This window comes from Delphinus delphis, chromosome 2 (genome assembly GCF_949987515.2).
Source record: "Delphinus delphis chromosome 2, mDelDel1.2, whole genome shotgun sequence".
In the NCBI taxonomy this organism is placed as follows: Eukaryota; Metazoa; Chordata; class Mammalia; order Artiodactyla; family Delphinidae; genus Delphinus; species Delphinus delphis.
This window is the reverse complement of record NC_082684.1, coordinates 32537496-32551806: the sequence shown is the minus strand read 5'-3', so window position 1 is coordinate 32551806 and position 14311 is coordinate 32537496. Positions and strand designations below refer to the sequence as shown.

The following is a 14311-nucleotide window of genomic DNA, read 5'->3' as shown; positions in this document are numbered from 1 at the left end:
ATCTCTTCAACAAATGTCCATTGAGATTCCCCTATGTGCCAGGCGCTGGGTTCGTCTAATGATCAAAACCGAAGTGAAGCTTGTCTAGTGGGGGAGACAGTATACAAATAAATGAATCCAAACAGAGATAAAAGGTGGTGACAGGTACTCTGAAGGGAAAGAGTGAGGTGCTGGGAGAAGGACAGGAAGAATCTGTGGTTTCTCTGAGAAGGTAGCATTTAACCGGAGACCTAGGGGATTTGCAGAGAGCAGAGAATGAAATACTTGCTGCGGAGAGGAGGATCGTACGCAGTGTTGAGGGCCCATTTGGGGCTGGTAGTCATGAATTTGCAGGAAAACCGTCTCTCCAGTTGCGTGGTGGTGTTTACGCTGGCGCTATTCAGCTATGGGGGTGTAGACTTGGAGAAGGCATATCGGTGAGAAGGTTCATCCACGCTTGGGGTTTTGCTGGAATCACACAGTGCGGAATAGAGAGACAAAGGGTTTGAGAGTACTTATAAGGGAGGGTTGATAATTATAATCTAAGCTGGTTGAGGAGAGATGTGAGAAAAGGAGGAGGTTCTTGGATAGGTAAACAGGTAGATCTACTTGAGGCAACTTTGACCTTGGAGTTCTCTGCATTCCTTGTGCCCCTTCAGCACCTGGTCCTTGCTGCTAGAGTCGCTCCGTCCTCCTGTACCAGAACTAGCTTGAGTTCCCCAGTAGACTATGAACTTTACGAGGGGAAGAACCGTGTGTATAATATCCCTAACATTTAGCATAGTGCCTGAGTTGATACTCAGCAAAAGATTTGAGGAATGGAAGAACATGGAGAGCATTATTATCTGTTTGGTCGACTGGTCCCTTGCGGGCTGTGGGTAGAGGAACTATGGAGGTTTACGAGAATCATCTGAGCTGTGGACAATTCCCAAAGTGGATTTAGCTGGACAGGAAGGACTTGGAGAGGTTGAGGAAACAGTGGTAGTTGAGGAGGCTGTTTACTTGATCATTTACCTGGCATCTGCCTTCAAGTCTCACTTTGTCTTTCAGGCTGTCCAGAAGGGAAGAAAATGGAATTTATCACCAGCCTGCTGGATGCTCTCACCACTGATATGGTGCAGGCCATTAACTCAGCAGCGCCCACTGGAGGTGGGAGGTGAGAATGCGAGCGGGACTCAGGCCCAGTGGGACCACGGGGCCCCTGACTTTTCAGATGCTGCGGGTCCCTGGGAGAGTGGGGAGGGGTGGGTAGAACAAGAGCTGGAAGTTGATCCTCTTCCTGAAACCGCGTAGCTGTGACTTTGTCTCACCTTCCACCCCAAATCTCGCCGCCCCTCTCCCCTTTCTAGTCTTTGGGAGTTGCTTTTCTCTAGCTTGTAGTTACCTGATTATAGGCAAGTTCGGGAGTGTCTGGAGACTTCCAGCGCTTCAGTCTCAGAAATGGATGCATTGGAGTGAGTCCAGAATGGCAGGAAGGGGGATGGGCATACGATGGAAACAGGGATGGCAGGGAGGGAGTCCAGAGCATTTGGTGGTTTTCTTCTTTTCTGAGAAGGCAGGAGCCGCGTGCCAGTTTGGCTTCCTGAGAATCCCAAGGGACTCTGGGCAGTGGGATTGGACACTGCCAGAGCCAAGTCCAGCTTAGTTCAGGAGCTGATGTGCTGCCCGAGGCAGTCCTGACCCAAGGCCAAAAGGTACACGCTCCCCAGCGACCAGCATCGCCGGCGCTCACTAATTTGGACCCATTGGGTCAGTTGATCGGAGCACGCATGCATTCATCTGTCCTCTGCTCAGAACTATTGAACGTGCATGGCACGCCAAGCCCTGGGCTAAGGATTGGGAATCCAAGGATGCGAGGCATGTCTCTGCCTTCAAAGAATGCAGCCTAATGGGGATACTAGGCTGTAGAAAGATACAAACTGTGTGGTAAGTGCTAGAACCGAGGTGAAAGAACAGAGAAGCGTTTGCTAATTTAGTCTGGAGGAGTCAGAGAAGGCTTCCCGGAGGAGGTGATACTGAGATTTGAAGGATAGGTAGGACTCAGCTAGTAAAAGAAGGGAAACCATTCCAGGAAAAAGGAAAGAACATTGTGACCCCAGGAAAGTGCACGTCCGAAGTTCAGTATGGCTGAGCTGGGGTGGATGGAGGAGGGGGTGGAGGAGATGACAGTGGTGGTAGATGACACAGAGGATGCAGGTCCCAAAGGGCCTGTGAGACGTGCTTCCCATTATGAAGCCAGAGCGGGAGGCAGGGAGAGTTCTGGCTCCTTAGCAATGGGAAGTACCATGTGCTTGGCAGGGCTGGGCAGCCTGACTCTCAGCTTATGTGGCTCACCAAGGAGGGAGCGCTAGTCCCTCCGCATCTCCCCAGAGGCAGAGCTGTCAGAGGGCAGGCAAGGAGTGCCACCACGAGACAGGCCCAGGCCCCCAGGCTGGTGGAAGGGCCCCAGCGTGACTGCATCAGCACAACAGTAGGGCGTGTATCTGGGGTGGGCACCAGAACTCCCAACACAGCTGTCAGTGGTTCTGTGTCCCAAGGCAGACAAGGGCAGGAATCTTGAAAACCCACTTTTATGTCACATCACAGTGAGTGCAGTGGCTGCCTTGTGGGTTGCCACTCTAGGAAACTGCTCGTCCAGGGAGCTTGCTCTCAGCAACCCCCATGGTCCTGTGAGCTCTGAGGCTGGTTTCTGGCCCTGCTCTGTTTCGCTCACCCTGTGGAAGGGTCTAGGCCTCCCCTGGGAGGAGCACAGCAATAAGTCTGAAAAGATGGAGACAGGGTCTGACAGGTCGGCAGATGAGAACTGCCCAGAGGCAGCCCATGGTGCTCAGCAACTGGAAGTCTAAAATCGAGAGGGCTGTGTCCGAACCTCCAGGAAGAGGGAGAGGAAATTATGAAAAGGCATATTCAGTATTATATGCCTTGTTGTGATTTATGCTTGGAATGTGAAAACATACCTGTTGTTTCATGCAGAAATGGGTATGAGCTATTTATGGTTTTTAGAAGAGAGGGAAAAAAGAAACGAGAAAGGGACATGGCTTTAACAATTCCAGGTCTGGGTGCTTTCCACCCACAAATCCCCAGGGCTGCTGGCTCTGACCCACTGCTCAGGGAGCCTGCCTGATGCTTCTACTTGGGTTCTAAGGAGACAGGACTTCACCCTCCATCCCATTTGCTTCTGCGGGAGCGCAGCCCTTGAGCCCGGCCTGGCCTCGGATCCAGGCAGCCTTCAGTGCCAGGGAAAGGACCAAACCCAGCTAGGTCCTGGGCCGGGAAGCCAAAATCACAGGTGGGCCCGCTGCCAGGGCAAGTTCGGATGGACACTTGACCCTCAGACAGCAGGCTGAAGGCATTTTTACAGAAAATAAAAACTAAGAAGTTCGTAAATGCTTTTAATCCCAGTGTGTCATTAGGGAAGGGAGTTTTTGTTGCTGTGGTTTCCAAAAACCTCTTTTAGGTATGATATAATGTTGGGAGAAATTTAAAAAAAAATTCTTTCCTAAACATGTTTTTCATTTCAAGCTCATGTGAGCCTGACCATGTTTGGTTTTGATGAGAATGAAAGGTTTGAACTGCATTTGGTAATTGTGTTACCTGGAGGGTAGACTTGTAATCAAAAGACAGACAAGATGTATGGAGAAATAGTTTAGAAATCAAGGGAGTGGGCCTGCAGAGAGAAGGAGAAAGAATCAGTTATGCAGGGAGGTGGCTGGCCAGGGTTACCGGTTTTACTGAGTTTAAATCCCTCTCAGGTCTCCCTAATATATTTTGAAAAAGCAAAAAGCCCGAACTCTGACCACGAACTGGCCGTGCAGGATGGTCTTGCTGGCGCTCACCCTTCTCTCATATGCTGCTCCCTCCTGTCATTATGTCCCAGCCACTGGTCCTTCTCAGGTCCTCAAACAGGCCAAGCTCTTGCCTGCCCCAGGGCCTCCATGCCAGGTGCTCCTTCAGCCTGGAATGTGAGTCTCCCATCCTCCCGTGACTGGCCCCACTGCTCCATTTAAATATCATCTTCTCAATGACCATCCAAACTAAAGGAGCAGCCCTGTCACCCTCTATCACAACACCACTTTTTTTTTTTTTTTGCGGTACGCAGGCCTCTCACTGCTGTGGCCTCTCCTGTTGCGGAGCACAGGCTCCGGACGCGCAGGCTCAGCGGCCATGGCTCACGGGCCCAGCCGCTCCGCGGCATGTGGGATCTTCCCAGACCGGGGCACGAACCCGTGTCCCCTGCATCGGCAGGCGGACTCTAAACCACTGCGCCACCAGGGAAGCCCACAACACCGCTTTTTAATTCTCAGCCTAGTGCTTATCCCTATCTGATGTTTTGCTGGTTTGTTTATTTGTATCTGTCTCCGCTACCCAATGAAAATTGAACTCAACGAGGGAAGGAGCGTTTTCTGCCTGCTTCCCTGCTGTATTCCTAGAACTCAGGATAGTGCCTGGCACACAGTAGGTGCTCAGTAAATATTTGTTAAATGAATAAATAGCCAGAAGGATGGGTGGATAGATGGATGGATCCCTGTTAGATACAGAGAGGGATGTCTCAATAAGGCCTCTTTTTCTTGGCACACGTCAGAGGCTCCAGCAACGACTTCAAGACTAATTATGAGGCCAGCTCTAGCCCTGAAGTTCACTGTAATGCTTCTTTGTCACCAGGGCCTTACGGCGCCCTGGCTGGGACCAAGGGACTTGGGCACCCTGTGGACAGCCCCTGGTCAGGCAGCCTTCTACAGTGGGAGAGCCAAGGCACAGGGCAGCACATCTGGAGCAGGGCTGGCGAAGAGAATTATGGAATCCAGGGTCCCTGGGTTTGGGCCTTGGCTGTGAATTCAGGTAGAATTGAGGTTGCAAGCGCAAGGTCAAAGAAGCCACAGCTGATCCCTCCTGCGTCCTCTCAGGGTGTGGCAGTTAAAGCTGGACACCAGCTGGGGCCAGTGGGAAACAGTCCCATTTGGGGACAGTGAGAAGAAGGGACCGGGAGGATGTTTGGGCTGAGCAGAAAAGAGGTGTCTTCCCCCCAAACCACCACCTGTCAGGCTTGGAGATTTTAGCTTTGCACAAACTCTTACATCTTACCCCTGGCATAAGCTCTGTGCTGGGCTCTGGGGACATACAGGGATGAGGGCATGGTTCCGGGCTGGAGGAGCTCCTGGGAGAAGAGCTATGTAATCACGTGAGTGCGCTGTAAAGCCAATGTGACAACAGAGGCAGATGAAGTCCTGCAGGGACTCAGGGGAGGGAGGGCGTGTGAGAGGAGGCTTTCCACAGGAGGTAACATTTAAGCCACATCTTCACTGACGAGTGAGAAAATGCCACGACCTAGATGGACCAGGAATAAGGGTATCCCAGCAGAGGGACCCTGGGGGTAGCGAGGTAGAACGAGGTAGGGTCTGTGGAAGGAATTGTGAGGAGTAAGGTTTAAGCTTGGGAGGCAGGCTGTGGACAGGTGGGAGACGAGGCCGTAGAGCTGGGCAGAGCCCAGATCATGCTGGGTCTTGTGATTTGCGCCAGAGAGGGCCACAGGGAGGCGTGTGACTAGATGGGCCTTCCTACGGAAGCCAGACGGGGGGAGGGGAGCTAAATGGGGCAGGAAGGTTACAGCCCACACCAGAGGGAACGGTGGTGAGAATGTGGACTAAAGCTGTGCAGATGGGATGATTTACTGAAGCTTTAGTAATGAAATCAATAGGATTTGAAAACTTGCTGGATGTAGGGAGTGGAAGAGGGAGATATCTACTTCCTTTTCTGGTCTTCTAGCCTGATTTAGGGGGAAAGCAGTGCTGCCCAAATCTAAAAATAGGCAAAGTAGAATGGGGTATCCATGGAAACATCTGTGGCTAGTGCCTGGGAGGGGGTGGCCTGCAGGTATCATTAGATGAGAGCTGTTCTCAGTGAAGGTTGCTAGATCATTGAATTATGCTCTTTTTTTTTTTTTTTTTTTTTGCGGTACGTGGGCCTCTCACTGCTTTGGCCTCTCCCGTTGCGGAGCACAGGCTCCGGACGCGCAGGCTCAGCGGCCATGGCTCAGGGGCCCAGCCGCTCCGCGGCATGTGGGATCTTCCCGGACCGGGGCACGAACCCGCGTCCCCTGCATCAGCAGGCGGACCCTCAACCACTGCGCCACCAGGGAAGCCCTGAATTATGCTCTTCATCCTTCCCGCTCCAGAAGGCAGAGTTCCGCCCCCGGCCCCTCACCCCACTGGCTACGTCAGCCTCCCCATCAGCATTTATCAGTCCCAAAGGGGGAGTTCTGAGATCCTAGCTGGCAGAGCCTTCTAGAGCAGGGGAACCCTCTCCTTTCTCCACTCCACCCTAGAAAAAGTCAACGTTGAGAGGAGCTGGGCTGGGCCGCACGAGCCTCGCTGCCCCTCCCGTGGTCCTGCAAGAAGAGACCGTGGGTCTGAGGCTTCCTCCTTCCTGCCCAGTGCGGTGACTTGTTGATGTTCTCACAAGGAGGAGGCTGGAATGCGGCTGACTTGGCGTTTCCCAACTCCACCCCCCCGCACAGCTGGCAGGGCCCGGACCCCGCTCCAGATGGCGCTCAGTTGGCCTGCTTGGCTTGGCCCGTGCCTCCAGGCCAGCCCACCTCACCTTGTTTAAAACTGCTTGGGACAGCGGAATTGGGCCCAAGATCTTGGCCAGCGCCAGTTTCCTTGTGGTAAAAGGGGCTGACTCTCCAGCTGTGCGTTGCGGCCGAGGCCCGGCGGGCTGAGGCTGCAGGAGCGACACCGAGAGGGCTGCAGGGGAAGGGTGGCACCTGCCGCCTCTTAATTTGGGAGGAGACTCGGCGGGGCCCGGCCAGTCCAGGGAGGGACCTGGCTCTAGTGGTTTTCCTCATCCCTGGAGACGGGAGGCAACAGGACGGCCACCAAAACAGCCCAGAGGCGGGGCTGACGCCAGCCTTGCACTGTGTCTCTCCACACCTTACCCGAGGAAACCTGGATCCTCTACACACCCATAAGCCCTTTTAATGCAAGTGGAATTGTGTCTGTAGGCAGGCCCGTAGCAAGGACCTGGGCATCGCCGTTAAGTGATCTTAAAGAACCGTCACACTCTCTAACGTAGGGTCCCCAGCCCTGGCCTGATGAGCAGCTCTGAATTCCAGCGGTTCTGATCCCAATTCTGTGAGCCTATGTGAGAGAGAGGCCGGGAGTCTGATGCCAGTGTAACCCTAGAACTGGGAGTGCCAGTTGCCAGTGTTTTTAAAGGATCCTGCTAGAAAGCTGTCAGAGCTGGAGGGCTCGGTGGGCTGTGGCTTTGAGGTCAGGGGTGAATTGTGAGGAGTCCAGCTGTGATGGAAAGGACTCCAGCACAGACTGCTTGAGAGGTTCCTGGAGACTCAGGGAGGCTCTCTTGCCCCACCCCATCCAGCACTGCCCTGGGAAAACCTTAGCTTCTCCTTGGTTAACAGACTTCTCGTGCCTTCTTTCACACGTGCCCACCACTGGTTTGGCTAAATCAGGACTCCTGATAGATGTCAGGCTTAACTAGTTCTTGCATGAAGCATGGTAGTTTGGGGACTCGAGGCCGCTGCGAAGCCAGAAACCTCATTTTCAGCGTTTTGAGCCAGATGCCTTCAGTAGTTTTCTTTTTTCTCGTATGCTTTGTTGGAAGCATTAAAACTACCCCCAAGCCCCTCCCAGTTACTGTCTTTTGTCTCACCCGATCTTCTTCCAGAAGGTTCAGACTTATTCTTCTGGGGTCATGGCTGGAGTCTCCTTCCCTCTAGATGAGGGTTCTTAACTTGAGTCCGTGACCTTGGATGAGGTTTAGGGAGTCCATTAAGCCCCTAAAATCTGCAGAGTTCTGGGTGCATGTGCATTTTAGAGAGAGGGGCTATGGCTTTGTTTACGTTTGCTGAGGGTCCATGATCCCACCCCACTGCCCCGCACCCTCGCTAAGAAATTCTTGCCTTAAATGTACTTGGTGCTTGGCCTAGACAAAGCCTTGGCTTCCAGAGTAGGACCCTAGCGCTGCCTAGCTACACATGTGGAGCCTGGCTCTGATGTTTGGGGAGGGGGTAGCATGGGATTCTGGAAGTCAAAGGATTTCAGAAGCAGAGTGCCTCACGCCAGCTGGGGACGGGGGCGGGGAGAGGCAGGCCCACAGGGCAGGCTGCCGGTTGGGGAAGTGCTATAGGGAGGCAGAGGCACTGCTTGCAGGGCCCTCGGGGGACGTCTGCTGGGACGTGTCCTCGGCTGCGGGGTATGGGGGACACACGGGGGGGTAGCAGGCAGAAAGCATGGGCGCTCTGGGCTGGGGAGCTCCTGCTGGGAGTGAGGACGGCAGGAACACGGTTCTCCAGACAAGGAGGCGGGGAAGGGAGGAAAAACGGAGCAGCCCCCAAATGACAGTCACTCTCTGGCATAAGAGGAAACACTTAGAGGCTGTAGCGCGGGAGAAGAGCTGCTTCTTGCTGCAGCCTAGCCCAAGGGAAGGTGCGGGGAGCTCCAGCAGCAGAGTCGCTGAGAACTGGGCGGGCAGGCGGGAGCCCAGGAACACGTGTTGGAGGCAGCAGGCCTCTCCTGGCTGGGCATCTAGGCGGGATGACCTCATCCCTTCCCGTCTCAGCAAGTGAGGTTTTATTATTCCAGCCTCTAGGTAGACATTACGCTATGCTGAGCCTAAAGGTTAAAGGAGGAGCTGCCTTCGCGGGGGCGTTCTCGTGGCCCCCTCACGGGAGGGGCCGAGGGGGAAGGCCCTCCCCTGGCCGCCTTAGAAAGCCTGGGTGGGAATAGCTGGAGTGTCTCCCCTGGGTCCCTCCCGGCTCTCCTCCCGCAGCTGGGTCCTCCCTCGCGTGTAGGAGAAGGCGAGGGCAGGCAGGGTGCCCTGCGAGGGAGCTGGCCACCCTCCCTGCTGCTCCACGAGCATCCTGATAGAGAATTTTCTGGGGCCCGCCTGGTATACCCTGCAGGCTCGAGAGTGAATGTTGCAGTGCAAGTAGAGGAAGCTTAAAACCACCAAAGAACCATGTACTGGCAGAGAAAACAGTCTGAGCCATGCCTGTTTGAAAGCCCTTCCAAGCCTGGTTTCTATGACAGACCTAGCAGATTCCCCAAGGGCCAAAAGCAGACGGTCCCTCACACCTTCCCCAGGTGCTCCCTGCGCCAGACCTGTCAAGATGAGGTCCTGCTGGCAGATCCACTAATTGTGCTCTCTTGGAATTGGTCCAGGGTGCCCAGGGGGACCTGCCCAAGACTACAATCCACTTAATTAGGAGTGGGCATTCAACAGGGCTGCTTGGCTTTTTTTTGGTAATGAAACATCTTTTTCCCTAAATGGTGAGGCCACTTGGGGGTTGGGGTAGCGGAGGGAGTTTGCTGGCTCATTCACAGCAAAGGTGTCAGGGATGGTCCCCTCCCTCCCGGAAAGCTCGGCAAACCCTAGAGAAGAACCCCAAGGCACTGGGAAGTGCCTTGAATATTTTTCTTGCCAGGTACAGCTTCAGAGTGTGCTGGCAGGCACTGAATCCCTGGTGTAGGACCCCTGTGTGACAGCGAGCCCCTCTGCCCATGCTTCTCACCCACGGTCGTCACGTAGTCTGTCCCAGTGCCCTGCAGACTAAGTATTTGAACGTGTGGACCTCCCAACCTCAGCCTTAGTCCCCCAACCAAGGGAAAGTTACCCAGGGCTTTAAACAAAAGGGCCTTGACCACATCCACTCCGTGCCAAGCCCCGGCAGCAGGAACCATGGGACTCGTGTGACTCTGTTCTCCTGGCCAGAGACCCCAGTCACCCCCTCTAGAAGAGACGCATCACTGGCTTCAAAAGTTTCAGCTAGCACCCTGAATCCTTTTGGGGTGAGATGAGGCATGAGTAAATGAGACTGATGGGTGGGCCTTGTGTACGTTACACGTGTAGGCATTGCTGCTGTCACGTTACGGTCGCCACGCATGCGTAGGCTGTGCTAGATGCGGTCACCGCTGTGCATCTCGACACCGGGAAGCTTTCTTGGTTACTGTAGCCCAGTGCTTCTTAGCAGAATCCCCTGGGGGTTGTAGTTAACATGTGGCTTCCTGGGTCCACCCTGGGCCTCCTGTCTTAAAACCTCTATGTGGACAGACTCACGCTTAGTAGGTCTGGACTTGCCAGCTGTAGAACCTCTGTTTGCGTCTATCTCAATTGCCTTCTTTCCTCAATCCTTACCGCACTTGATACCTGATAGGGACGGCCCACGGGAACTTCACACTGACCCGTTGCTGCTCGGTTTCACTTTTTTGGCTCTGTTTCGCGAAGACAGCAGTTTGAAGCCAGGGGCTCTGCCTCCTGCTTTGGAAGCCCTCCCGGGACCTGGACTGGCACTGGGTGGGCGGTGCAGGCTCTGAGCACCCTTTCCCATAGTGACGTTCCCTTGGATGCCAAGTTCACGTGTAACGGGCAGCTTGTGTGGCAGCAACACCAGGCTGGGAGAAGGACAGTTTGGATCCCTGTGGTTTCTCAGGTGAATTATATCCAGCCGATATGTCTTGAGCATCCGTCTTGTATGAGAACGTTGCTGGCTGTGGCGGAGGGGGTGGCGGGCTCACCCACCTGGGGACCTCGAAGAACGAAGTGTCCAGTCTTGCGGCTCAAAGTTGGAAAGGATGGCTTGATTCGGCTGCAGGCTCATGGGGGCTGGGAGGGCTTGGGCTCGGATAAGCCGTTTCTGCCCGGCTGCCGGCAGCCCTGGCGTCTGAGCACGTGGGAGGGAACTGAGGCTGGGCTGGTGGCTCCTGCAGGATCCTGAGCGGTGTGCTTGGGGATGGGGGTGTCTGCCCGTGGCCCAGGTTCTCAGAGCCAGACCCCAGCCACACCCTGGAGGAGCGAGTGGTGCACTGGTACTTCAGCCAGCTGGACAGCAACAGCAGCGACGACATTAACAAGAGGGAAATGAAGCCCTTCAAGCGCTACGTGAAGAAGAAAGCCAAGCCCAAGAAATGTGCCCGGCGTTTCACTGACTACTGTGACCTGAACAAGGACAAGGTCATCTCACTTGCCGAGCTGAAGGGCTGCCTGGGTGTCAGCAAAGAAGGTGAGTGCTCGCCTATGCTCCTGGCCCACTAGGACTTGCCCCGCCCGGGCCCGGGGGCCGAGGGCTCCCCCAGTAGATGAGGTCCCAGGTGCATGTTTATTCAGCTACTTACTGAGAGTGTGTTATGCTTCACGCTAGATGCCTGATATAGTGGAGGAATGGATGGATAAGGTCCCTATCCTTCCACAGTCTATGGAGGAGACATACTAAAGTACTTACATACCTTGTGGTAAGTGCTATGAGGGTGTATTAGGATAGGCCAGGCTGCGGTGACAAGTAGAACCACACGTGTAATGGCTCAGCTCAGCACAGTGAGTATTAGTTCATCTTGCCCGTATAGTAGTTCACCACGATTCCAGGTCCTAGGGGGGTGTGTGTGTGTATGGTGTATGCAGGGGAAGGAATAGGAGTGGGGATTGCTTCGTGTGCAGTCACTGAGATTCAGGCTGAGAATGACTCTGCCATCTTTATTATGTGGCATCCAGGGTCACCCTGGGGGTCTTCTCCCTTCCCAGCCAGCCAGATGGCGTAAAGCCTGGAGCAGTGCCTGTGGTGGGGGGTTGACGGGCCAGTCCTGGAAGTGACACACATCACCTCTCCTATTTCACTGGCTTGAACTCGGTCACTAGACCACACCCCACAGTAAGGGAGGCTGGGAACCCAAGAAGAGGAGGAGAGCGTGAATTCTGGTGGACACCTAATGATCTCTGTCACAGTGGAGCAAGTGCAGAGTATTGTAGGAACCTACGTAGGGCACCCCCATCCGCTCAGGGGCAGACGGGCTTGGAAAACTTTGGGAAGGAGGTGATGTCTAGATCAAGGGTCAGCCAACTGTGGCCCATGGGCCCAATCTAGTCCACGGCCTGTTTCTGTACAGCCTGTGAGCTGAGTGGTTTTTCTATTTTTAAAGGGATGTAATTTTCAAAAATGAAGCATATACAACCGAGACTATTGTATATTGTACATGACCACCAAAGCTAAAATACTTACCAGCTTGTCCTTTACGGATAAGTTTTCTGCCCCTGCTCTACAGCAATCCCTGAGCAATGAGTAAGAGGGGGCCAAGCAGAAAGATCAGGGGAGGGAAGGGTGTTCTGAGCTGAGGCAAATGAAGAGTGAAGCTGCAGAGGTGAGGGAGGAGAGCTCTAGAGGAGCTGAAGGAGGTCAGTGTGACTGAGATGCGTGTTTGAAGATGGAAGGGGAGGGGAAGGGGTAGGAGGCAAGGTGAGAGAGTTTCAGCTCTACAAGGGCGGTGGGGAAGCTGTTGAAGGGATTCAGTCAGAGACACAAGAGCGTCAGTTTTGCTTAAAAATTATTCTGGTGCAGTGTGGGAAATGGATTGGGGATAAGCAAGGCAGAGCCCCCGGTAGGAGGCTGTGGCTGTCCAGACAGGAGGTGATGGAGGCCTGAGTTATGAAAAACCCCGTAGGGGATGCAGAGTAGTGGGTAGAGGTGACTAGGTAGACCTGCAGGCCCTGGTGACTGAGTGCATAGAGGGATGAAGGTTGGTTTGGGCAACTGGACAGTGGGTCCATTCACTGAGATGGGCAACGTGGGAGGAAGAGCCGAGCGGGTGCAGGGGGACAGGGAGGGTGACGAGGATGGCTTGGATGTGTCAAGTTGGATGCACCCAAAGAATTAGAGGGTCTGTAGTGCCAGTGAAAGGTCTGGGCTGAAGATACCAATGCGGGTGGTGCTGACTTATTTGAAATGGAAGCTTGGGAAATGCTGAGATTGCCTTGGAGGAAACATGAGGGCTTTTCCTCGTTCTAACCCTTGTTTGACAGTGTAAACCCAAAAGGTAGCTGGGGAAGTGGCTGAGTTACCATGAGGTACCCAGTCTCGGGACCTGCCCGCTCCATCACTGGGTTCTGGCCTTTGTTCTGGGGCGTGTGGCCCTGGGTGAGTGACCCCTGTCTGATGAGGATGCCTCTCTGTGTTCCCACGACTCTGAGTCCCCAGGACCCTGCCTTGGCCACAGACTCGTTCTTTCACCCAAGTACAAACTACTCAGCCATCCCGGGTTTCAGTGTTTTCATCGGGAAGATGGAAATAATCATAATATCCACCTCATAGGGCTGTTGTGCTGATTCACTGGGACAGTGAGTCAAAGCAGTTGTCATAGTGCCTGAGACATTGAAGGAACTCTGTGGAAGTTCAATATTACTATTCTCCTCCGTAAGATTATTGCCGCTGTCAGAAGCCTTATCACACTGCATTTGCAGTTCACGTTCCTGATTCTCCCCTGCAGCTCCCCTGTAGCTGTGGGTGTGCCTTCTCAATTTCTAACCTCAGGCAGAGTACACGGCGCCCAGTAACAGTGCAGTAGATCCTTGTCAAATGATGAAGGGATAGGAGAGGGATTGTCCTGTATGGTGACATTACGCTTTGGCATTTGGAATCTGTGCCCATTTCTCAGAGCACAGCCTGAGGGCCAGTATTGGAAAGAGACTACCCAGTGTTAGTATAGACACCAGGCCCACCCAGGAGCACTTCTGGGCTCAGTGGGGTTGGAATCACAGAGCTCTGTAGCCCCTCTGCCCTCAGCCCCCTTCCTGTGCTGGTAGTTCAGGTCCGTGCAGCACACAGCGGCCAAGGGGAGGCTGAGTGTGGTGACCTCGGGTCCACCGAGCTCAAGGAGGCCTCCCGGCTGTCCTCTGAAGCTTTGTGGGGCACCAGGTGCACAGAACCCAGAGGAAGCATCCAGGCCTGACACTTACTAGCTCTGTAATCTTTAGCAAGCTACCCAAACTCTCTGAGCCTCAATTTCCTCATCTGCAAAATGGAGATGATAGCATCTGCCTCACAGATTCGGTGTGGTTTAACAAGCTGGTGCCTGTGAAGGACTTAGCTCAGTACGTGGTTAGTGGTGAATGCACAAAAGAAATTAGGAGTAGTAGAGTAACGCACCCCCAGGCTGCCGGCAGCTTCGCAGGGTCCCTCTCCTGTGCGGAGCAGCAGAAAAGCCACTTGGGTAGATGGTATGTAGGGAATGGAGCAGATGTTGGTCATCTGGTGTTGTGCAGCGCCCTCTGGTGGGCTGAAAGGGGCTTGCACACCAAGTTGGGGGCAGAAGTCGGGTGTGGGGAAGACACAGAGTTTGGGGGTGAATGTAGCTTTGGGTGTGAGGGACTGAATTTTCGGGAAATGCCCCATGAACACAGGCATTTTTACCAACCGGATTGCTCACTGGGGAGCTAAATTCTCTGCACAGTGTTCTCAGGGCTGGGCTTTCTTAACTGGCCCTTCCCAGCATATAAAGCACCATCATCAGGATTACTGTCACCACCCTGTGAAGCAGGCAGGCTGGAGCCG

At 54.0% G+C, this 14311-nt stretch overlaps 1 protein-coding gene across 3 annotated transcripts in view; it reads left to right on the top strand.

Annotated features, from left to right (window-relative positions):
• SMOC1 (SPARC related modular calcium binding 1) overlaps window positions 1–14311 on the top strand; it is a 152050-nt gene that overhangs the window by 133898 nt on the left and 3841 nt on the right. For all 3 annotated transcript variants that reach the window (XM_060004325.1, XM_060004324.1, XM_060004323.1), the window contains exons 10-11: window positions 1030–1135; window positions 10752–10996. In XM_060004325.1, the coding sequence (XP_059860308.1) occupies window positions 1030–1135; window positions 10752–10996 (351 nt within the window). The remainder of the gene's footprint in view (window positions 1–1029; window positions 1136–10751; window positions 10997–14311) is intronic.